This window comes from Pseudochaenichthys georgianus, chromosome 5 (assembly GCF_902827115.2).
Source record: "Pseudochaenichthys georgianus chromosome 5, fPseGeo1.2, whole genome shotgun sequence".
Lineage (NCBI taxonomy): Eukaryota > Metazoa > Chordata > Actinopteri > Perciformes > Channichthyidae > Pseudochaenichthys > Pseudochaenichthys georgianus.
The window spans coordinates 18,615,800-18,641,162 of record NC_047507.1 but is presented as its reverse complement, the minus strand read 5'-3'; the positions used below and the strand labels follow the sequence as shown (position 1 = coordinate 18,641,162).

General features: G+C 40.6%; 2 protein-coding genes across 2 annotated transcripts; both read right to left on the bottom strand.

Moving 5' to 3' along the window:
• Nucleotides 1–5,969: 5,969 nt before the first annotated feature.
• Nucleotides 5,970–18,340, bottom strand: rab44 (RAB44, member RAS oncogene family). Its single transcript, XM_034083960.2, has 9 exons — nt 11,765–18,340; nt 10,893–10,963; nt 9,848–9,909; nt 9,600–9,737; nt 9,436–9,517; nt 7,795–7,909; nt 7,078–7,176; nt 6,887–6,963; nt 5,970–6,788 (listed from the first exon to the last, which is right to left on the bottom strand). The coding sequence occupies exons 1-9, from the start codon at nt 14,303–14,305 to the stop codon at nt 6,701–6,703; spliced, it is 3,273 nt and encodes a 1,090-aa protein (XP_033939851.1). The 5' UTR covers nt 14,306–18,340; the 3' UTR covers nt 5,970–6,700.
• A 923-nt stretch (nt 18,341–19,263) lies between these two features.
• srsf3a (serine and arginine rich splicing factor 3a) lies at nt 19,264–23,804 on the bottom strand. The gene is given in 10 exon segments (XM_034082953.2): nt 19,264–19,835; nt 19,917–20,000; nt 20,092–20,115; nt 22,052–22,098; nt 22,100–22,193; nt 22,278–22,333; nt 22,335–22,364; nt 22,366–22,484; nt 22,960–23,015; nt 23,688–23,804. Coding segments are annotated over 9 exon segments (486 nt in total). The 5' UTR covers nt 22,964–23,015; nt 23,688–23,804; the 3' UTR covers nt 19,264–19,807.
• Between the last annotated feature and the right edge of the window lie 1,559 nt (nt 23,805–25,363).

Here is a 25,363-nt window from a genome sequence, read left to right as displayed (position 1 = left end):
TTAAACATGTTTCACTAAATACTGAAGTTTTGATTAATTATCTAATGAGTGGACCATTCCTTTAAACATCCATGTTGTAGTCCGCTGTATAGAAAACTGTGGTTTCCAAAGTTTCCCCACAGCAGCAGACGCACACAATGACGTCCGCTGGCGCATCATAAACACGTCGGATAGTGAAAGTGCATTCGGATTCTCTAAAGTACCGCAGTCTCTTCTCCTAAGTCCTTTTGAATTCTCCTATCCACTATCCCTTAACCCCGTGACGTTTCACTCAGAGGTCAAGGAATAGACGATAGGGTTAGAACTTAGGAGCTGATTTTTAAACTATCCGACTGCAGCCCGGGTCTTCAAATTGGCCACCAGAGAGTCATGGGACAAATTCAAACACTACTATTGGTTCCTTATGGTCCTGCCTCTTTTTTAAAGTATTGCATCATAATTTGAGATGTATTGTGTGAATGTAAAAGGCAAAAAATGGGTATGTTGCCTGGAGGCAACATCATACCATAGAGGGTTATGTTAAATACAATACAAAAAAGTCAGATAAAAAACATTTTCCAATTGATTGCAGGGTCACAAAATGTGCATACATCACATAATAGAATAATTATAGTTACAAAATACCTACAAAAGATATCAATCACATTTTTTGTATCAATTTAATATCAAATGATTTTCAACTTGTATTCCCAAAATGGGGGAAAAAATACAATTGCATAATTAACAGTAGCATCACAACTCACACAGGTAGTTAAGTTAGAAATGATTTGAAATAAGAAAGCAAGTCATGGAAAGAAATCAACCTAAACCAGTTATCATATAAAAAAGCAAACATTTTTTTAAATAAATTGTTCATGTGATAAGTATTTCCTGGATAAATTACAACTGTTCATTGAGCTGCCTCTAAAGAAATACCACAACAGCTATGCAGTGTAGTATATACATAAAGTAAACATTGAACATTAATAAGCTTATCTGAAAATGCTATATTTTCAGTATATTTTATGTAACAGGATTGTATGTGTTAGAACAGGGTACAAAAATACTGGACTCAAATGCGACGGCTCAGATTTTAATGAAAAAATAAAACAAAGTTTTAACAAAAAATCACTCAAGCGAGGACAAAACAAAACTTCTCGATTTCAAACAAACAAAACTCTTCTCTCTGGTTTTAACGCTGGGTCTCTGGACATGGAAGCACACTGAAACAAGACGAACTGGCACAAGACAAAGGGAGACAAGGACTATTTATACATGAGGGAATAGGGACCAGGTGGGAACAATCAGGGGCGGGGCAGACACTGACGAGGACGGAAAATCACCCAAAGTGAGGAATTAAAAGGACCTGAAAGGAAAGACAAGAGGTAAGTACAAAATAAAACAGGAAATGGGAAAACGAGACATGACATGAAATAGACAGACAAGACATGAAGTAACAAGAAAACGTGACTCTACATAGAAACCTTACTAGACTTGGAATTACATACCTGACTAAACATGAAGTGACAGACATAAAACAAACACGACTAACACAATTGACGAGACACCACAGTACCCCCCCCTCTAGGGACTGCTCCGGAAGTCCCAGACCCTCCTGGATGATCCTGATAAAAGTCAGTGATCAAACTCCGATCTACAATGAAGCTTGCAGGGACCCATTGTCTTTCTTCGGGACCGTAACCAACCCAGTCCACGAGGAATTGTTTCCCTCGACCACGGTTACGGACTCCAAGCAGTTTCTTAACAGTGTAGACAGGACCACCATCAACCATCCGGGGAGGCGGTGGGGGCTTAGAGGCGGGCACCAGAGGACTCTTACAGGCTTGACCTTCCCCACATGAAACGTAGGATGGACTTTGAGCGACCTGGGTAGACGTAAGCGCACAGACACTGGGTTAATCACCTTAGACACCTGGAAAGGACCCACGAACCTTGGGGCTAGCTTTCTGGACATGACATGAAGGGGTAAGTCTTTGGTAGCCAGCCAAACGCTTTGTCCAGGCCTATAGGATGGAGCAGGTCTTCGATGCCGATCCACCACCTTCTTCATCTGGCTGGCACTGCGCAGGAGAGCACGACGAGCACCTGCCCAGATCCGGCGGCACCGACGGACCATGGCGTGTGCCGACGGGACCGTGACCTCACCTTCATTGGCAGGGAACAAGGGTGGCTGATAACCATAAACACACTGGAAAGGAGTAAGTCTAGTAGCTGCGGTGGGCAGTGTGTTGTGAGCATACTCGACCCACACCAGGTGCTTGCTCCACGATGCCTGGTTCTGGGAAACGAGACACCGCAAACAGGTCTCCAGCTCCTGGTTGATCCGCTCTGATTGGCCATTGGACTGCGGGTGGTAACCCGAAGACAAGCTGACGGTGGCACCCAGGAGATGGCAGAACTCCTTCCAAAAACCTGAGATGAACTGGGGGCCTCGGTCCGATACGATATCCCTGGGAAAACCATGAATGCGGAAAACTTCACGTAACATGACCTCTGCCATTTCTTTGGCAGAGGGGAGCTTGGGTAATGCAATGAAATGTGCCATCTTACTGAATCTGTCCACCACCGTCAGGACGGTGGTGTTTCCCTCGGAAACGGGTAATCCAGTGACGAAGTCCATGGAGAGGTGTGACCATGGACGATGTGGAACAGGAAGAGGCTGCAGCAGACCCATCTGAGCTTGTTTGGAGGTCTTGTTTCTGGCACAAACGGTGCAGGCTGCCACATACTCTGCCACCTGTTTCTCCATAGCCGGCCACCAGAAACGTTGCTTTATCATAAAGATTGTGCGTTTAACCCCCGGATGACAGGTGAGCAAAGACGTGTGAGCCCAGTGAATTACCTGTGAGCGAACAGAAACAGGTACAAACAACCTATTTTGCAGGCAACCACTAGGAGCCGGGCTCTCACCATGTGCTTGCTTCACCACAGATTCTATTGGCCATGAAACTGCCCCAACCACACAATGAAGTGGAAGGATGCTTTCAGGTTTTTTGGCAGCAGGTTCAGGCTCGTACATGCGTGACAAAGCATCTGGTTTCACATTTTGAGAGCCTGGTCTGTATGACAAGGTGAAGTTAAAGCGACTAAAAAACAATGACCATCTAGCCTGGCGTGGGTTTAGTCTTTTGGATTTTCTAATGAATTCCAGGTTCTTGTGATCAGTCCATACTATAAATGGTTGTTCCGCCCCCTCTAACCAATGACGCCAGTCTTCTAAGGCTATCTTTACTGCCAAAAGTTCCTTGTTCCCCACATCGTAATTCCTCTCTGCGTCTGTCAACTTCCGTGACAAGAAAGCACAAGGATGGAGCTTGTTGTCCTGAGCAGACCTTTGGGAGAGCACCGCTCCGACGCCTTCGTTCGAGGCATCCACCTCCACAATGAATTGTCTCTGCGGGTCAGGCACTGTGAGGATTGGAGCGGTTGTGAACAACGTCTTAAGTCTTTGAAAGGCTTTCTCCGCCTCAGTGTTCCACTTAAAAACAACATGAGAAGAGGTTAGTGCATGTAATGGCGCCGCAATGGTGCTAAAGTTTCTTATGAACCTTCTGTAGAAATTGGCAAAGCCTAAGAATTGTTGGATCTGTTTCCAGTTTGTGGGAGTTGGCCAATCTTCCACAGCACTAACCTTTACTGGATCCATCTGAACATGGTTAGCGGTGACGATATAACCCAGGAAGGAGACCGTCTTGACATGAAACTCACATTTCTCAGCTTTGCAGTACAGTTGATTCTCCAACAGTTTCTGGAGTACTTGGCGGACATGTTGAATGTGAGTTTCCTCATCCGGTGAGAAAATTAAGATGTCGTCAAGGTAGACGAAGACAAACTTGTTGAGAAAGTTCCTCAACACATCATTGATCATACCCTGAAAAACACCTGGAGCATTGCATAAACCAAAAGGCATAACAAGATATTCGTAGTGGCCACTCGGAGTGTTGAACCCTGTTTTCCACTCATCCCCCTCCCGAATTCTGACGAGATGATAGGCGTTTCTGAGGTCCAGTTTGGTGAATACTTGGGCATCCTGCAACAGTTCAAACGCTGTAGACATTAGTGGAAGGGGGTATTTATTCTTGACAGTTATTCCATTGAGTGGACTATAGTCTATGCATGGACGGAGGGAACCATCTTTCTTGCCCACAAAGAAAAAGCCTGCAGCCGCAGGTGATGACGACGGTCTAATGAGTCCAGACTTAAGGGAAGAGTCAATATACGTCTTCATGGCCCCTCTTTCTGGTGCAGAGATGGAGTAAAGCCGACCTCTAGGGATCGGAGCTCCAGGCAAAAGGTCAATAGGGCAGTCATAAGGTCGATGAGGTGGTAGCGAAGTAGCCTTAGTCTTGTCAAAAACCTCTTTTAAGTCCAGATAACATGCAGGCACTCTGGACAGGTCAGTATACTCTGACTTGATGTCAGTGGTAACTCTATTGGGGATGTCTGTCTGATTAACAGACTGTCTGGAGTTCCCAGGGGAGGCTAAGCAGGTTACTTTACAATCAGAGCCCCAGTTCATAATGTTTCCCGACCGCCAGTCAATATTCGGATTGTGCCTGAGGAGCCATGGAAGTCCCAAAACTATAGGGTGAAGTGCAGAGTCAAATAAGTGGAATCTTAATGTTTGTGTGAATGTCATCTATGGTTACTTGAACGGGTTCAGTTATATGGGTTACTCTGAATAACAGCTTGCCATCTAAGGCACTGGCATCTACAGGAGAAGTCAAAGGAACAGTAGTAATACCCAGTCTTTTAACAAGACCCCAGTCCATCAGACTTTCGTCTGCCCCTGAATCCACTAGTACCCCCTGAGTCATGGTGTGGTCACGTAACTGTAATTTTACCTTGGTCAATGAACGTGGAGGAAAGTCAGCTGCAGAAAATCGGCTCACCAGCGCCCTCCGTCGCGCCGATGAGCCTGTCCTTTTAACGGGCAGGAAGATGCAGCATGGCCATGTTGTCCACAGTAGAAGCAGCATCCTTCACGGAAACGGCGCTGTCGCTCCTCTGCCGTGATCCTGGCTCCGCCCAGCTGCATTGGTTCCTCGGATGATGTTGTCAGAGGTGTATTGTTTATCCATGGGCGTTGTGGGGCAGATGGGCGCACGCTGGTCCTTAACCTTTCACTGTTCCTTTCATTAAGTCTAATATCAATGCGGGTAGACATTGCAATGATAGAGTTAAGATCTGTTGGTAGCTCCAGGGGTGCTAATTGATCCTTAATAGAATCCTTTAATCCATTCATAAAAGGCATCAATAAGGGCTGGGGTGTTCCACCCGCTATCTGCTGCTAAAGTGCGAAATTGTATCGCATAATCTGCCACTCTTCTGGGTCCCTGTTTAATCTGCATTAACACTCGGCTGGCCTCTCTGGCTGGTGAAGAGTGATCAAAAACATGCCTTAGAGTCTGAGAACATGTTCACTGACTGGCTCACTGGAGAATTAGAGGACCATTCGGCCGTAGCCCAGGCAGCAGCTCGCCCGGTTAAATGGGACAGCATAAAGGCTACTCTAGCTTGGTCTGAGATAAAGGCTGAGGGGTTATGGGTGAAATGCAGTTCACACTGTACCAGAAAGGGGCGACAGTCCCCGGAAAACTTTTCTGGAGATGCAAGGCGAAGCGACGTTCCAGAAGAGGGAATGTGGTCTGCAGCAGCACCAGCGGATGCAACGGATGGGCTTGGCATAGTAGGAGACCGTGTAGATGATCCAGCCTCGAGCTGGGCAAGAGCTCTGTGCACTTGAACCGCCAGGTGATTAACTTGATTCGTTACAGCCTCCTGGAATTCTGCTTGGCGATCAGTGAGGTTACCAACTCCTCTGTTAATGGAGACCAGCTGTGCAGCATGGTGAGCAAGCTCTGCTCTCTGTTCTTCGACATCCACTTTAATCTTTTCTGAGTTGGCTGAGTCCATGTTGGCCAGTTCGTTCTGTTAGAACAGGGTACAAAAATACTGGACTCAAATGCGACGGCTCAGATTTTAATGAAAAAATAAAACAAAGTTTTAACAAAAAATCACTCAAGCGAGGACAAAACAAAACTTCTCGATTTCAAACAAACAAAACTCTTCTCTCTGGTTTTAATGCTGGGTCTCTGGACATGGAAGCACACTGAAACAAGACGAACTGGCACAAGACAAAGGGAGACAAGGACTATTTATACATGAGGGAATAGGGACCAGGTGGGAACAATCAGGGGCGGGGCAGACACTGACGAGGACGGAAAATCACCCAAAGTGAGGAATTAAAAGGACCTGAAAGGAAAGACAAGAGGTAAGTACAAAATAAAACAGGAAATGGGAAAACGAGACATGACATGAAATAGACAGACAAGACATGAAGTAACAAGAAAACGTGACTCTACATAGAAACCTTACTAGACTTGGAATTACATACCTGACTAAACATGAAGTGACAGACATAAAACAAACACGACTAACACAATTGACGAGACACCACAGTATGTTTACTCTTCAATTAACCTCTTAAACAATAATGTACTTTAAGGCTTGGTAGACATAATAAAACAGCTGAAGATAGTTGTGAAAAGGAAACACAACATGTATATAAATCAATACAGTTTGGAATACAACTGAAAAAATCATTAAATATGTTTTAGTTGTGAAAAACCCTCTAAAGAGCCAGTCCAGAGTTTCCACTGTGTGCAGGATCCTTCCTCTCTGCAGACGCACATCTTGTTCAGCAACATCCTGAGGATTTTTTCTGCGGGGGCTCTTTGTGTAACACCATGGCTTCCTCTCTCGTGTCATGCTTTTGACTTAACATCCTGTCAGCAACAACACAATCAGTTTCATGGAGGGCAATCAACATTAAAGGACATGTTTTTAATACAGGTGTGGTAAACGGGAAAGTGAAATGTGTTACCTGGCCACAGTTTCCAAACCCTGAACCACATTTTCCCCTGTGGCAGCGCTGCACTCCATGAATTCAAAGTTATATTCCTGTGAAAGCAATCCTGCTGTTTTAATGTGAATGTTTAATGATTAAAGCAACCACAGTATTTTGTTTTTATCTGAGCTAAAAGTGTATGAAGATGTAATGCGACAGATCCAAACCTTAGCAAGATTCTCCGCCTCCTGAATTTTAATCTGCCGCTCTGCACGATCACTCTTATTGCCCACAAGTAAAATATTCACGTCTTCGTCAGCCCCTTCCTGCATAACAAAGATTGGATCTATTATTGTTTGGATTTCAATTAAACTCTTAAAAGTCTCTCTACAAACTACCAATCTGACTTGTATTGCTATACATCCAATAAATAATCTTTACTAAACCAAGTTTTAATTAGTTTGCTCTTACATAAATAACTACATACTGATATGAAAACCATTTTCAAATATCAATATTGGAAGACAAAGAATTGTTCATGCATATTTGACATTTTTCTAACATGGATGTCATCAACGTGGGTATTGTTTGTTGTTCCTGTAAGTATGTGCTGCTGTTATAAATACAGAATCCACCATGTTTGTAATTTTCTAGTTTAAGACAACATTTAAGATTTTGAATTTATATAATATATAAGCGGATAATGATTTAATTATAGACTGGGTATCAAATTTAAATTCTGTCATGCGGCTCTAGTAGTAGAGTAGTAGTTTTTCTTTCTTTTGATATTTGTTAAAGCAACACATTCTGCCTTCAAGTGAGTGGCTTTAAAAAATACTTCACACTTTTATCAGTGTAAAGAAAAGTATCAGTGTGAAAAAAAGGATGCCTGGCCTTGAATACAAATGTAACGTTTCCACATCTGTAAAAAAGCAACAACATACCTGAATACAGTTTGCCCAGTAGCTAACTGCAGAAAAAGTCTCAGAGGAAGTGATGTCATACATCAACAGAAATGCGTGGGCTTTGTGGAAAATCTGCCTCGTGATGCTGTGAAACCTTTAAAATCAGAAAGCTTGTAATCAGACACAGACAACTTTTTAAATTAGGCCACTCAGAGCGAGAAACACCAATCTGTGACTGAACAGCCCTAAGGTGTTTGGGAGTGGGCCAGTTTAATGACACTTGTCAGTTGAGTTTTCAGAGACTTTCCTCAAAACATTCTGCACATTTTTCTTTGAAAGACAGTGGTTGCACAACTACTACCTCAATGAAACGCACAATGCAAGTGTCAATCTCTTTCCCAGACAACCTTATCACAGTCACCATTCCTGTTTAGCTAATTCCTCCCAACTAAACACTGCAGAAATGTGTGAAACAAACAAGTTACAACCTGGCCTGAGGGAGACTTGTCGGGTTTTGCCTGTGGTAACTTAGATTTACAGTTTCCGTTCCTGCTCTACAATAGCAAGTGCTCATCAAAAGTCTTGGCCTACAGCCAAGGTATCTGACAACATTTTCCAACATTTGGGCCGTCATAAACCACAAAAATATACTCTGCACCTTTGACAGTGATGCCTCCCTCTCAGATAATGATGTCTAGCTTTCCTAGCAAAGAGCAGATACAGTGCGTACCCGCAGCAGACATCTGGAGGAGCTCGTAAAGTATGGTTTGTACTCGCTGCAGTGTCCCCTCTCCTCGTGAGGGTGACAGAAGTAACATCATCACAAATTGTGCGTATCGTGTGAAGGCTCTACAATTTTCGGTATACCTAGGCATGACAAAAAAAGCCTTCTGATAAAAGAAAATTACTTTCATTAAGAAAAAAACTGATGTATTCCTTTTTACTATTCTCCTGAGTCTATTAAGAATAGTCTCAGGAGAATAGTAGAAATCAATAAAAACATGTTTTAATCGATAACCCATTCATTTCAATTGCTTGAGAAACATGTGGTCCTACACTTTTACATTTGAATACAAATGTCCAGTAAAATCGAAATATTTACAATATATTTAAACTTTTAAGCGTTATATATTATAAAACATGTATTGTTAAGGCGGATGTAATTGACAGTGTACCTCATCATATGGTCATGGAAATTATAACTCCTCACAGACATCTCTCAGCTAGACCAGGGTCATCGTCATTAGACAAAATATGTTTGTCCAACAACAAACGTTATACTTCAAATGTATTCTCATGCATATTGCAACTTGCAAGTGAGTGTTCCCAGCCACGTCACGGTTTGTGACAAACACACTGAGTCCCTTGCTTCTTTTTGATCTCTTCTTCAAACTGCTATTTATGAAAGCTTGTAAATGCCAGCCAATAAATTGTTTTCTTTTTTTAGAGCAGCTTCTGAATGCAACCACATCTACCTTAACAGGGAAAGACTGACGCACCTGTATAGGTATTATTAATGCTGGCTGTAGTTAGTGGTAACAATTCCACACCTCAATGATTTTCTTATAGTAGATGTATTATTTATGATGAAACATGTATTCTTTGCGATTTAAAAGTGAGTGCATATTTATGATTACTTGGTACAAGTGCCTCAGAAATGTACTGTTAAGAAAAACATACCTTTCTTGTCCCGCTGTATCCCACAGCTGTAGCACCACGGGCTTTCCTTCCACTACCACAGTCCACATGCAGGAATCAAGTCCTACAAAATGTGTATATGTTACATTATTATGTATATTTACACACATTCATGTTATTAAAGTAGTGTGAAGATCACATCTTACCAACTGAGGCGGGTAAATCTAAAGAAAACTTTCCACTCTGAGCTCTTTTCATGAAGGAGGTTTTTCCCACGCTGCTGTCTCCAACCATCATCACATTGTAAGCATTTGCTTTATGATCTGCTATTCTGGAATTACGCTCTGAAAACAAAAACATTATTGGTCACACATTATATTTATTTGTCTCCATATTAAACTTCCCTCTCTCATTATCTTTAGCAGCTGTGTGTAAGTATTAATGCTCTGTTCACCCAGAGAAAACTTCTGTTGGCTCAGCCCGACTTCAGCATAAAAATGTTGAACCGTCTTCTCACTGTTGAACAGACAACAATAACGACTTTAAACAACACACAGAAAAAGATAAGCATACAAAAAGTTATTCACATTTTAAATGTTCAGACATCAGCATCCCCAAATGAATCATCACATTGACTAATATTAGAAGTGGATACACTACAAGGATGTGGTCAAGGTTTCTTTCATTGTCATAGGAAACTATCTTGGATTGAAGGAATTTGAGCAAAACATTAGGCAAATCACAAAAGAAACGCAAATAGCAGACATGTTAGAAGCAGTAGCAGACATGTTAAAAATGCATCCCTCCAGGATAAGCATACTTGAATAATTGACAAGCCTAGAAAACCGACTTCTCAATTTACATGCCTACAACTGAACACACAATAATAACATTCCACCCTACATTATACTCCTGAGCCCTATCCTTGTGTCTGTCCTCCATTAGCTGGCTTTCAAAAAGTACATCTTTAACTTATGTGCTTGCTTTTCCTTTTATTCTTATTACTCCCTCCAGACTTCTGTCACGCAGAATGGCCCATGGTGGTGGTGGGGTTATGGTATGGGCAGGCGTATGTTATGGACGACGAACACAGGCCACTTGATTCACAACATTACCCTAACCCTAACCCTAACCCTCACACCAGATACTGACTGGTTTTCGGACCCCCCCAGACCCCACCAATAAAGCAAAAATGCACGTTTCAGAGTGGACTTTTATTGTGGCCAGCCTAACGCTCACCTGTGCAATAATCATGCTGTCTAATCAGCATCTTCATATGCCACACCTGTGAGGTGGGATGGATTATCTCGGCAAAGGAGAAGTGCTCACTATCACAGATTTTTTCAGATTTGTGAACAATATTTGAGAGAAATGGTTATTTTGTGTATATAGAAAATGTTTTAGATCTTTGAGTTCATCTCATGAAAAATGGGAGCAAAAACAAAAGTGTTGCGTTTATATTTTTGTTCAGTGTATCTCTGTTCCTCAGCGCCACTTACCTCACAGTCCTTGGGGCAATTTCTTCCTTTGAGATGCTGATGTTCGATGGTTTCTTCTCACTTTTACCTGCCTGCACAGACAAAAGCATCCCAATCACAAGGTGACAGCAGGGCAGATTTGATTTTGAATGTAGATCTCATATTCAATATATGGCATTTTGATAATAAGTACATGTCATGTTTTCTGTTTTGTTTCACAAAGACAAAATAGAATCTTCATTTGTAATTATAATATCCGCTCATCCAAACATTTTTGACAGGTTTTCCAGAAATAATCCTCTAGCTAGCACACAGAAAGTGAAGCATGAAGTTTTACAGGATATTTTAAGAATGTGAGGAATTTATATTATTTGTCCAACAATGTAATGATACAAATAGGAGAATTACATTTTATAGAAAGGAACAATAACAGGGCTTTTATATATATGCATTTTTCATAAATGTGACGTACAAGTAAGATCTTTTTTACGAGGCCTCTATATTGTTAGAAGTCAATAAAAAGCAGCTAAATGCTTTATAGAGTACACCCCACCATTAAGATCAAGGCACATTATACAGCTTTATGTTCTCCTTATCAGAATGTGAAACATGTCGTGTAGACCGCATGTTCCTCGTTTTATTTCACTGTGTGTGAAACAACATGTGTTCTTGAAACAAACACTTGACCAGTGTGCAAGAGGATTCATGCAAACAGGAGTATCAGCATGACATACAATAACTGTGCCAAATAACAAATGTCCATTAATTCACTTCAAGATAAAGGCCCAACGTAAAAAAATACATGATAATGCAATGTTTAGAAAGTACACTAAGGAACGGATGATAACTTGTAAACACTCAAAGCTAAAGATAACAATGACTCTGCTGCTTACCTCTGATATTTGGACCAGGCTCAAAGATTCTTCTCTCAGCTCTTCAGGTGTATTGATGGCACTTTCATCTGTATTACTTCTGACATCTCTCTCATGTTGTGTATCTTGTATTTTGTCTCCACTTGCGGTTTGGTTTTCATATCTTTTGAGTCCAAGTGACTTTCTGCTGGATCCCATTTTTCTTCTTCTCCCACCAGAAGCTGTTTCTGATATTAAATATTCTTTTGGGGAAGTGGAAGGTATTGCAGCAAGAGAATTGGGAGTATGTTGATGGTCTGTTTCTATGAGTTGACCAGGAGGAACAGGATTATCTTCCAATGGCTGGTGAGGTTTAATGTGAGAGTCACCAATCTGGCTGTACTCCACTGTTTCAAATACATTTTCTTTCCTTTGCTCAGAGCCCGTGTCTTTTAAGTTAAGCTGAAGCTCATCTTCTGTGATGTTGGAGAAAAGTTCAGTCTTTACATCTCCAACATTGGATGCAGTCTCCGTTGCTTCATCATCCACATCCTGTTCTTGATGCAAGTCTTCCCTTTTGTGTCTTGATCCAAAATTCCTCCGGGTTGAGCCCATCTTTTTCCTCCTGTTTGGACTTGGATTCTTCATCTCTATATTTGTATCGTGAACTACTTCAGTGGGGTTGTCCAACTGTTGTTTACTAAACTGGGCACTGATATGTTCATGTTCTGCTCCTTCTCTTACCACATATGTCAATATTTCCAAATCTGCCACAACAGGCGCTTCGGTTGATTTCAAAGTTTGGTCCTCAATTATGCTTACACTTTCCTCATCATTTTGCATACTCTGTGTGATCTCACATAAAGACACAAAGCTATCGCCTATGATAACTGTGTTTCTATTCTCTTCAGTATTTTCAGACAGTAAAGGACTGGAGATTTGCCTCTCAGTGGTTGTAAAATCATCTATCTGTGGTGGTTCCACACAAACATTTAAATTCCTCTCACTCTCCCTTTCATCAGCTACATGAACAAATATAGCAGGATTAACAACTTGCAAGTCAGAGCTTGGTATGTTTTGTCTGTTGTTGTGCACTGTGCTGGTTTCATTGGCTTCTTGTTCTTTATTCATAGGACTTTGTGATGCTTTTGCATGTTCACTCTGTGACACCTCTGCAGTCATAAGCATAGGTAACTCTTCCAGTCCTTCTATCTTTTCAAGATGTCTCATGTCAGCTTCTGTTTTAAAGTCACTTTCTCTTTCATCACTCTTTTCCTCTGGTTTCCTATTGAGTTGAGACCGGCGAGTAGAGCCCATCTTTCTCCTCTTCTGTTTCGATGTTCCCTGCACATTTTCACTGTTGTCTGAATGAGATTCTTCTTGTTCCTTTAGATGGCTGGAAATTTCACTTTCCTCAAACATATCTGGCTCTGCTCTGAAGTTTTCCTTAAGACCTGTGTGAAATGGAGCCAAGCTGTCTGATACGTTCTTTGTAATCTTTTCTGAAATATTAATTTCTTGGGCTTTGTGTTCCGACTTCAAAAGATCCTCTGATTGTTCTCCATCTGCATCCTGGTTAGAAACTTGCATATACATTGAACTCTCCGGTCCTGATTTAAAGTATTTTACTGTGACATCGCCCACAGTTGGTGATGTATCATTTGTCTGTTGCACATTAATGTCTTTGTCAAAAGATAAAGTTTCAGAGCTTTGGAATTGAAAAGTCTCTTCTTGCTCAAGAACATCAAAAGCAATTGGTCGTGAGGAGACATTGTCACCATGATATGAGATAGTGTGTATGTCTGAATCAGCTTTCCAAACTGAGACTTCTGGTGGTTGCGAGTCTGTTTTAACTGTGTCACGTCCTCCAAGCTGGCATACATTTTCAGTCTCTTTTGTTTGTGTATTTTTTTCCTCATCAACATCCTTGACAAATACATCATTGCTAGGGCTTAAATGAATGTCTGTTTTCATAATTGCACGGTTGTCGTTCTCATTCTGTGACAAAATGATGCCTTCCTCCAAGAAAATGTCTGTGTTTTCTTCGTCACTTACGTTTGAACTTAAGTCTAGGTCGGACTTCTTTTTTAATTCTTCCTGCTTTATTGTCTCTGTTACTAATGACATTCTTGTAGTGTCCTTGATGTGCAGTGGTCCTTTGTTTCTTCTGCTTGATCCAAATTTCCGTCTGTTCCCTGTGGAGTTTGTGGTGAATTCAGGTTCTGAGTTCTCTCTGAGGTCTTGTTCTTCTGTGGTTATCTCTGATGTGATAGAGGACTCATTATTTTCGGATGTTATCGAAGACTCACTCATCAAATAGTTGGTCTGTACATTTTCAGTGTGCCTGAACAATTCTGTGACATTGTCCTTTTCCTTGCTTTCTTTTTCTGTTACGGTACAAACATTTGGGAATTCTTCCTCTGGCATCTCCCCAACATTTGATTGGACATTTGTCTTTTGATCTTCTGTTAAACGTGCATGTACATTTGAACCAGTAAGCTCAGAGATACCAACAAGTGCATTTTGAACAAGCTCACCAACATCAGTTGGAGCAGTGTCAAATATTTCCATTCCCATCAACATGGTTTCCTTCGTTTGTTCCTGCACTACTGGCTCTATTGGTAATGACAATTCTGTTTCAGAGATTTATTTTCCCTGGTGTTTCCAGAATCTTCCCCTGCAGGTTCATGGTACGATTCAGCAACAGAATCCTTGACATGCTGTCTTCCTTTATTTCTACGGCTAGATCCCAGTTTTCTTCTGTTCCCAATGGGGTTAAAGTCAATGTTTTGTTGTGGTTGGGAGTCAGAAGTCACAGTTATCCCTGATTGCACAGCTTGTGAAGAGGATTCACCCTCCTCCATTTCAGAGAAAAGTCCTTCCTCATGACCCTTTGGTTCAGCACTGGGTTTCATAGCATACTGTACATGGCCTTCAATCTCCTTCACCTGACCTAGAGCAGAGTCTACTCCTTCAATGTAGCTGATCGGTGGTTCCTTGGTATCATAGACATGATGATCCTCATTTTTCTGCTCTAAATCCTCAAAAATGCTTTCTTCATTAAGATACTCATCCTGCTTGTTGTCAGGAACTGACATTTTCTGACTGGTAGGAGAATCATCAGGTATTTTCACAATAATCTCAAATGGGTTTGTCTCTCTGATTTCAGCTTGGTCCATTGTGTTACCAGAAATGATTTGAGAATTTTCTGTGGCAGCGTGAATCGCATGGTCGGATGAGAAATCTATTTGAGGTATTTCTTGAATTTCTGTTGGCTTAACCTCCTGTTCATGGAGTTTGTTATCACCATCATCTGACCGATGAGCCCCTTTGACTTCAGATACATTGAACAACTCATGTGTTTCCTCATTTGTTGTAGACTCCTCTTTTGATGATGCAAATGCTTCTTGTTCAACACTGCATTCAGGTTCTGAGTTCTCTCTGAGGTCTTGTTCTTCTGTGGTTATCTCTGATGTGATAGAGGACTCATTATTTTCTGTTGTTACCCGAGACTCACTCATCAAATAGTTGGTCTGTATATTTTCAGCGTGCCTGAACATTGCTGTGACATTGTCCTTTTCCATTCTTTCCTTTTCTGTTACGGTACAAACATTTGGGAATTCTTCCTCTGGCATCTCCCCAACATTTGATTGGACATTTGTCTTTTGATCTTCTGTTAAACGTGCATGTACATTTGAACCAGTAAGCTCAGAGATGCCAACAAGTGCATTTTGAACAAGCTCACCAACATCAGTTGGAGCAGTGTCAAATATTTCCATTCCCATCAACATGGTTTCCTTCGTTTGTTCCTGCACTACTGGCTCTATTGGTAATGACAATTCTGTTTCAAGAGATTTATTTTCCCTGGTGTTTCCAGAATCTTCCCCTGCAGGTTCATGGTACGATTCAGCAACAGAATCCTTGACATGCTGTCTTCCTTTATTTCTACGGCTAGATCCCAGTTTTCTTCTGTTCCCAATGGGGTTAAAGTCAATGTTTTGTTGTGGTTGGGAGTCAGAAGTCACAGTTATCCCTGATTGCACAGCTTGTGAAGAGGATTCACCCTCCTCCATTTCAGAGAAAAGTCCTTCCTCATGAGCCTTTGGTTCAGCACTGGGTTTCATAGCATACTGTACTTGGCCTTCAATCTCCTTCACCTGACCGAGAGCAGAGTCTACTCCTTCAATGTAGCTGATCGGTGGTTCCTTGGTATCATAGACATGATGATCCTCATTTTTCTGCTCTAAATCCTCAAAAATGCTTTCTTCATTAAGATACTCATCCTGCTTGTTGTCAGGAACTGACATTTTCTGACTGGTAGGAGAATCATCAGGTATTTTCACAACAATCTCAAATGGGTTTGTCTCTCTGATTTCAGCTTGGTCCATTGTGTTACCAGAAATGATTTGAGAATTTTCTGTGGCAGCGTGAATCACATGGTCGGATGAGAAATCTATTTGAGGTATTTCTTGAATTTCTGTTGGCTTAACCTCCTGTTCATGGAGTTTGTTATCACCATCATCTGACTGATGAGCCCCTTTGACTTCAGATACATTGAACAACTCATGTGTTTCCTCATTTGTTGTAGACTCCTCTTTTGATGATGCAAATGCTTCTTGTTCAACACTGCATTCAGGTTCTGAGTTCTCTCTGAGGTCTTGTTCTTCTGTGGTTATCTCTGATGTGATAGAGGACTCATTATTTTCTTTTGTTACCCGAGACTCACTCATCAAATAGTTGGTCTGTACATTTTCAGCGTGCCTGAACATTTCTGTGACATTGTCCTTTTCCATGCTTTCTTTTTCTGTTACGGTACAAACATTTGGGAATTCTTCCTCTGGCATCTCCCCAACATTTGATTGGACATTTGTCTTTTGATCTTCTGTTAAACGTGCATGTACATTTGAACCAGTAAGCTCAGAGATGCCATCAAGTGCATTTTCTTTAACAAGCTCACCAACATCAGTTGGAGAAGTGTCAAATATTTCCATTCCCTTCAATATGGTTTCCTTCGTTTGTTCCTGCACTACTAGCTCTATTGGTAATGACAATTCTGTTTCAAGAGATTTATTTTCCCTGGTTATTCCAGAATCTTCCCCTGCAGGTTCATGGTACAATTCAGCAACAGAGTCCTTGACATGCTGTCTTCCTTTATTTCTACGGCTAGACCCCAGTTTTCTTCTGTTCCCAATGGGGTTAAAGTCAATGTTTTGTTGTGGTTGGGAGTCAGAAGTCACAGTTATCCCTGATTGCACAGCTTGTGAAGAGGATTCACCCTCCTCCATTTCAGAGAAAAGTCCTTCCTCATGACCCTTTGGTTCAGCACTGGGTTTCATAGCATACTGTACTTGGCCTTCAATCTCCTTCACCTGACCGAGAGCAGAGTCTACTCCTTCAATGTAGCTGATCGGTGGTTCCTTGGTATCATAGACATGATGATCCTCATTTTTCTGCTCTAAATCCTCAAAAATGCTTTCTTCATTAAGATACTCATCCTGCTTGTTGTCAGGAATTGAAATGTCCTGATAGGTAGGAGAATCATGAGTTATTTTCACAACATTCTCACATTGGTTTGTGTCTCTGATTTCATATGGGTCAATTGGGTTACAAGAAATTATTTCAGACTTTTCTGTGGCAGCATGAATCACACTGACAGATGTATTATCTTGTTGCGGCAGATCTTCAATTTCAGTTGGCTTTTGTTCCTGTTCATGCCGTTTGTTTACACCATCCTCTGATTGATGAGAACCTTTGACTTCAGGATTTGACATTTCCTGATTGATTAGATAGTATCCACTTCTTTTTACATTCAATCCTGATTGGTATGTGTCTCTGACTTCAGTTTGGTCGATCAGATTTTCAGAGTGAGGTTTTAGGTGAGTGGTCAATTTTATGCATTTTGGCTGGCTTAAAGTCCTGTCATGCTGTTTTCTTGAGGCATCCTCTATTATATAAGCACATTTGCGTTCTGACAAACTGAAAGGCTCATTTTGTTCCTCATCTGTAAGCATTTCCTCTTTTGGTGATGACATTGTAGCTGGCTCATCATTGGACTCATTTTCAGTATTTTCTCTTCGAATGGTTTCTTCTGTGGTTATCTCGGGTGTGGTGGCAAATGGCAAAACTACTGACTCACTAACCAAATAATTGCCCTGTGAGTTTCCATCCTTCCTTAACAACTCTGTCTCATCATCTATTTCTTTGCATTCTTTTTCTCTTTCAGTACACACATCAGGAAGCTTTTGTTCTGACATTTCCCTAACATTGTGTGATCTACACTTGGAAGTGAAGCAAGACTTAACCTTGTTAACGCAGAGTTGCTTACACAGTGTGCCCTTCCTTGTCTTCCTCGCAGTAAAGAGTTTCAGATGTGTTGACTCTTTCCTCCATGGTTTTCACAAATGTAAAGGAGTCTGATACAATTTTAGAGTTTGTCACATTTTCATAAAGGCGTGTTTGCAGATTTTCGCTTTGGGAATAACACTGTCCAGGTCAGCCTCTGGATAGTTTGTTATAGTAGCATTCTGAAGTTCAGGAACATAATCATGTTCGGAAGCTGAATACAGATAACTCTCCTGTGTTGCAGACATATTGTCACTCTCTTGAATCAATACTTCCTGTGTGGACATGTTGCATTTGTAAGTGACATTTGTTTTTGTTGCCAATGGTTTCCTTAACTTCCTCTTTAGTTTCATGGCAAGATCTCAGTTGCATATTCCCTTACATGGTGTCCGTTAATTTTGCGACTAGACCCCAGTTTCCTTCTGTTACCTGAAAATGGAGGTGGACTCTGAGTTTCATATAGTGAATTATCAGGTTCAGCTAATACTTCAATGATTCAGTATATCTACGGTCAAGTGGGCCGTTGATCTTCAGAGGTACTGTCCGTTATTTGGAACTCAGCCTTAGTTTTTTCATTTTGGTTTTCGCTCCTCTGCGGCGTGAGCCAAGCCCTTTTCTTCTTTGCGCCTTGAGCAGACATACCTTCCTTTCTTCCCTCTTAAATCATGAAACATTTAGACATGCAAATTGTCAGTATATTAACATATATATACACCCTTAAAGATGAACAAGTTCATCAAAATACATATTGATTTAGGATCTTAACCATAATTAAAACAGCCAATTAGTTTATTTTAAACATAACATCTGCAGAAATACATTTTATTTGTTTATTTTGATCAATAACCTCAATCTACTTCATTGTCATGACGCCACATGTACTCACCACCCAAATCTGGCACCCGTCGTCTCTCAACACGAAGCTGCTTTGTAAAGTCAAGTCATGAGTGTATGCTGCACAGTTAATATATTTCACTCGTGGGGGGGGGGGGGGGGGGGGGGTTGTTCCTTTGTGGCCGCCATGACAGAGAACTTCCTGTGTGGGTTGCACTTGCAGCATGCCATAAGGCAGCAGAAACGGTATTTCCTGATCTGAATAACGCTTATATTTTTTACATTTGCCAAATGTCATTTGATTATGGTACATGGTTAGTTTAAAATAATACTTCCAAACAAAAAAAGGCAACGAAGAAATAGGCTTCACCTTGGAAAACCATTTATTGAACACATTTTCTTAACTGCAGCACAAATTGTCAAGAGTCAAGCAAAGTTGAATAGAGCATTTTGTTGCAAAATGACAAGTAAATACAGAATATGTTTTTGGCTTCAAGGATAGCCTGCAAATAACAGCACCAGTATTTAACATTTTGTTGTCAGTCTGATTTTCTGTCATAACATAAGCCCCTCTAATGGTATGTCTCACATTAACCCATTGCCAGTAATTAAAGAGTCAACCAAGAATAAAAAAAGGAAACGAAAACAAATAAAAACATCACATGAGTTTTAATTCAACAGTTAAAAAACAGGATGGCAATGTAAAAACTAAATCCAGTATTCCATAACATGCGGGGGAAGAGAATTCGCTTTAGGAGAAAAAGACATCAGACTGTTGTTAATTCAACAGACTGGTATTACACAATAAGTAACTTGGCCAACCCTAGAGAAAAGAAAGACATGACTATAAAATTGGTATTTCCCCAACCATAGCTAGATCCCGCACACGAACCATCGCCCTTGGGGTCCTCATTTTCTGTCGTTAGACCTGGAACGACTGTAAAACAAACAAAACAAGTTAACAAAATGAGTCTCAAAAGTACAAAGTAATAAGTAGTGTTTTTTTTTTTAAACTTGCCTCCTTGACCGGGAGATTGATCTTGGGCCCTTCTTGTTGTCTCTGGACACAGAGCGCTGTCTGCCTCTATCTCTTGAAAGAGACCTGATGCAAACAAAGCATAACAAAATGAATATGATTATCATTGATTATTAACAAAAGCAGAGTGTAAATAAAACTGTTGTTCCTCGCTTACCTGCTGCGACTGCGGCTCCTCCTCCTATAGTGTATGTGAAGTAAAAAATGAAGCAAAAAAACATTAGGGAAGAGATTTTTTCTAGTGAAACCTTTGGTATTCTTGATCCTTAGACACGGATTACACGTGGTTACACGTAGTTCCTTGTCTGTTAATAGAAGGATCATCTGCATCCATGAACTGCATCAAGATCAACTTGATAAAGAAGGAATCTTTGTCAAATGAGCACCAATAGGGGGGCCAGATTTCAGAACAAAGCCAGGGCTCGACATTAAAGTTTTCCTTTGAAATAAACAAATAATATCTCACAATTTAACAATGGTCTGTCTGTTGCTATTGATTTGTGTTTCCACCACACAGCTTGTGCACAATGACCCCCGAGGGTCCACACGGGACCTGAACAGAGACGGGCCATTTTCATTTTTAAAAAAACCCATTAAAAGTGTTTTTGTTTTTCTATTAAGACACTGGAGCACACTGGAGCGTGGATATTTTCATGGAAAAAAGGGGGGGAACATTTACCTAAAAAAAAGGTAGTGGTTTAATGTCGAGCCATGAAAATGCCCTTGGTAGCCCAATTATATGGTGAACCTCTAATAACTGTAGTTAATATCGGCAAATATAAGTTAAAGACTGATGACAAAGTTCCTTGACCACAACTTTTGATCTGTAGATTTTGTGCAGCTCTGGACTGATCTTGCTCTAAGTTACATAACTGCTGAGGGCAAACGGTCAAGCACCTTTGAAAGTTAGAGTAAGCATAAAAACTACAAAGAGCAGGATTAAAAGCAACTTACTATTTTGGGGGAATTGGACAAGATAGAAATGACGCAAGGAAGCCAGACTGATGGTGAGGGAAGTCGAATTGCAGAGAGGATTTGCCACATGATGCAAATGTTGGAGATATGAAGTTGCTTGGGTGGCTGGTTGGAAGGGGTAGTTGTAGATTTTCCCTGCCTTTTTTGGGGGGGATGATGGAAGGATGTAAGCCATGGGCTGTTCCCGTTGATACAGTAGTTGTGTGGCAAATAGAGAGTAAAGATGCTGATTGGTTGATAATGTGAAGTGGGCCGCTGTCGATTGGATTAAGGTTGGAGGAAGAAGAGGAGGATGCTGGGAGCTGCATGCTCAGGAACCAATAGGTTGGTGGAACCTGACGACTGGCGGTGCGCCTTGGTCATGTGACAACACCACCCAAGCTGATTGGGGCTCCCTGGTCAGCAGTCACATGATGCTGAAAGAAGACTAGTTGACTGACTCAGATGGTGAGAAGCGTGGTGGTGACTCTGTAACGGGGTTCAGTTTTATTAATATATGGCAACTGAACTCAGAAAGAAAACAAAATGTAAACCTGCAAGAAAGTAATTCTAGAAAGTACCTATGAAAATGTTTGATGGAGTGCAAACTATGCCCCTTGAAGCAATATCACTCTGTTAGAGCTTGGTCTTTTATAAGACAACCCATTATTAGAGTTCATAAATAGTCAAGTGCTGACATAGGCTGCATTTGGAGTTGGATGTCAAACTACGCAAAACTGGCAAAGACAAAAATACTTTGCAACAATTTCTTTTAAAAGCATCACTAGTGTAGATTTGTTTTTGAACACCTAAAAGCAACATCAGTATGTTAAATCCTGAAGCAGGTCAATTCACAGATCTATTTATGAACTCATTTTGTATGTAAACTACATGATTTAAAGCACTAAGAGTGCTAACGATAACATTTAGGCCATTGTGATAAATGATCAGAAACGTACCCCTACTTGGTTTTTTGCTTAAAAGATTGGACTACGCTTTAATTGGTCTATGATATAAAGATATGATTATTGTGTGGGAGGTAAAAAAAATAATGGTTACAGTGTGTGGGAATGTAAATATGCTTTTTCAGTTGTTTAAAAAATAAAACGCTGCAAATGAGACAGTAAATAAAAGAGTAAAGTGGTCCAAAAGAAAAACCATACCTGCGTCTGACTGGAGGACTACGTCGTCTAAAATCATCTCGAGGGGCGTCTGCTACCGCCATGGGACGGAGGATGGCCACGGCTCCTTGAGCGCTTTTCCCCATTGGATAACTCAACACGCACTCGGCAGCCACACATAGTTCTAAAGAAAAAGTCACCACCACGAGTGAGAAATTCTAACATGTAATGCAAAAAGTACAACTGAAAACTGTGTTAAAGGATTTACCTTCCATCCAGTTCTTTGACAGCATCGGATGCATCTCTGGGGTCTTCAAACTCTACCAAAAGCAAAGCCTGGGGGATTCCTGGCGACCCCAAACACTTCTTAAAGGGCCATAGTACCCAAAGGAACTTTCCAACTCTGTCTTGTTTCCATTGTTTCCTAGATTCCCAACATAAACCTTGCAGTCAAGGGGAAACTGGTCACTTTGGCCTAAAGAAAGGGCAAAAACATAGGATGAGCGTTCAGACTCGTAAGAAGTATAGACAGTGAGTGTACCTCAGCTTTAATACAATTCCATAAACAATTAATTAATATCAACTCTTATTTTGGTGTCAAATGCTTAATGCATATATATAGTGCAGACATAAATAAAACAAATACAAAAGCATTACTGTCCAGTAAATGCAAACTGTTAAGTTATAATAATATAAAATTCAAATAAGAGTAAAGCTTTATCTGAGGGTGTTTATTTTCACACACAAAATGTCATATTTGTTATGAGAATAACTCCTGCATGGGCAGTCATCCAGTCCCCTTAACTAATAATGGAGCTGGGTGTGTCCAGATGTAGGTGGCTTGTCATCTAATCTAAAGAATATCACCGTGGAAACAAACACCCGGTAGTGAAATAAGTTGGAGCCAAATGTAGCACCAGGAACTCAGTAGGAAAATAATCACAACTTACTCATTTCACCAGATTTAAATCTGATCTTCTTTTTACAGTCAAACAATCAGATGTGCCTGAAAAGAAAGACAGAAAGTGTTACAACGACATACCTGGACATCTTGGTATCAGTGGTTGGCTAACGTTATGGGGGATAACATCGAGAGCATTAGGAAATGCTTGTGATTTTCCTAAAACAACGACATGAGTCTAACTATATTTAAAATCACAAAATTAAAAACACCCCGTGCTGTTGACCCTTTAATCACTTGCATAAAGTGGACGCCATCGTGTATTTTATCATTCTACTTAAATGTTAACGTCGACTGCACATTATCAAGCTAATGCTAGCTAGCGCTAGCTAGCAACCACTAGCATTTGTGGTTTGCTAGCTTGTGCGTAACACCCACCGGGGTATAGTTACTCATATTTTCACCCCTTTGATAGATCAAAACGAGTATCTGTGTGAGTTACACAATCAGGTCACATACTTGATCAGGTTTTAGTGTAATTTGTCCAACCAACTAGTAACGTTCACGAGATTCCCAACCCCCACAATTAGCCGTGCAAACATTAGCTGTTAGCACAATGTAGTTGTGATAGCATACATATTTAGCATTTACCACGACGGGGAAAATATTTAGCCCATCCACATACTAATCACTATCACATGTAACAACAATGGAATGAACACAGGAGATACATTTAGATGGAGAGATATATATATATGGTATGCAACGTTGGCTCACCTTTTCGTAGCTGCAGTTCGACAAATGTGTGGAGCAGAAAACCACGCCGTCCGGTTCAGCTACTAGCTTAACATGTCCTCGACTTTTTCTTTGGTGTTTATTGGCGGGTGGAAGCCCAGTGTCCAGAGGAATCCCGCCAGCGCCACCACCTGGCCTGGTGTGTGAAATAAAAAAGGATGCTGGAATGATCAGAATCAGAATTCCTTTATTTGTCCAACAAATACAAAGGTTATAGCAAAAGTAATGGTACAAAAACAAAACACTCTTAGATAACTGGAATTCTAACTGGACATTTTATATTTATATTTAATGTAATATCCTCCTGGGACCCGAGGAAAAAAAGTGTCACTGAAACATAGTTGTTTATTTGGTCACTAAAAAACTAGCTTGTTTTTTGGTGAATCTTTCCAGATCTTCAAAGACTTTGTAGTCAATGTAGTGGGAAAGTACCTAATTGACTCCAGTCAGCACGGGCTATAGGGTCATCTTGACTAGTTTGATGGATGTGGTCTCCATTTGACCATGCTCATAGAAACAAAGCTTGCATTCCAATTCTTATTTTTCATGTTCAATTAAATGTGTGAAAAAAGTTCCAAAATTGTATTATTATTAAAGGTGGGGTAGGTAATTTTGGAGAAACCAGCTCGAGTGCGCTAGAATTCGAAAATACACAGCCGGAAAATTATGTGTGATTGAGACCCAGCATGACCTACTCTCAGACAAGTGATGATATGTTCCCTCTCGTTTCTAAGCCACCGCCCTCCAAATAAACACAAAGAGATAAACATTGAAAAAAAATTAAAAATAAACATTGACTGTACAAAAAAATCGTTCTCATTACCTTCAAAACATGTTAAATGTAATCATTCTGAAAATAAATATTTTTGGCAATTTTTTTCAGCTTTAATAATATTGGATTTCATGAATTTCATCAAAATCTTAAAGGAAACCTCTTTAACTTGTTTAAAAACAAAATGTGTCTCTAACCAGCAACATGTGGATGTAATAGTTTAAAGCAGAGCCCTAAAGACTGTGAAAGCATTTGAAAACCATTTCATATTATTTTATTGGAAAACCAGTAAGATGAATTCAGAAACAAATGCATTATATTAGTAACTGTCCAGCATTTCAGCATTAACAAGTCGTTTAAACAATTCAATACCATTGCCCACCCACATTTCACAACATAGTATATTTTTTATATTGAATATTTTTTGTTAATCCAAATATAGTCCTTCACTAACATGAAAAGGAACCATGACAAGGAAGCATGTCCACCCACGTATACAGCATATATCATGGCATATACACATAAATGGCATACCGCCAGGAATGGAAAAGTCGTTGTTTGGAGATGAGGGGGCTCTGTGAAAGAGGGGAAGGGACGTAAAAGCCACAAGGACTGTGTGATTACCCGTTACTTGTATTGTGCTTGTGCAATGGGATAAAGCTTTAGCCCCCTTTCATTGCCCCTGACTGCACAGACCTCATCTGTTGTTGCATACTGGCTGCTGCATCAATTTTCATTTAGAGGATTGGGACAGATCATCTCTGGAAGTAGAAGAAATGGTGGGATAATGGTTAGTGGTGAGTTGGGAGAGGGCCCGGCCAACTAGCCGAACAATAAATGATCAGGTCTCGTTAACTCTTGTGCAACATTTCCACGGGATGTTGGT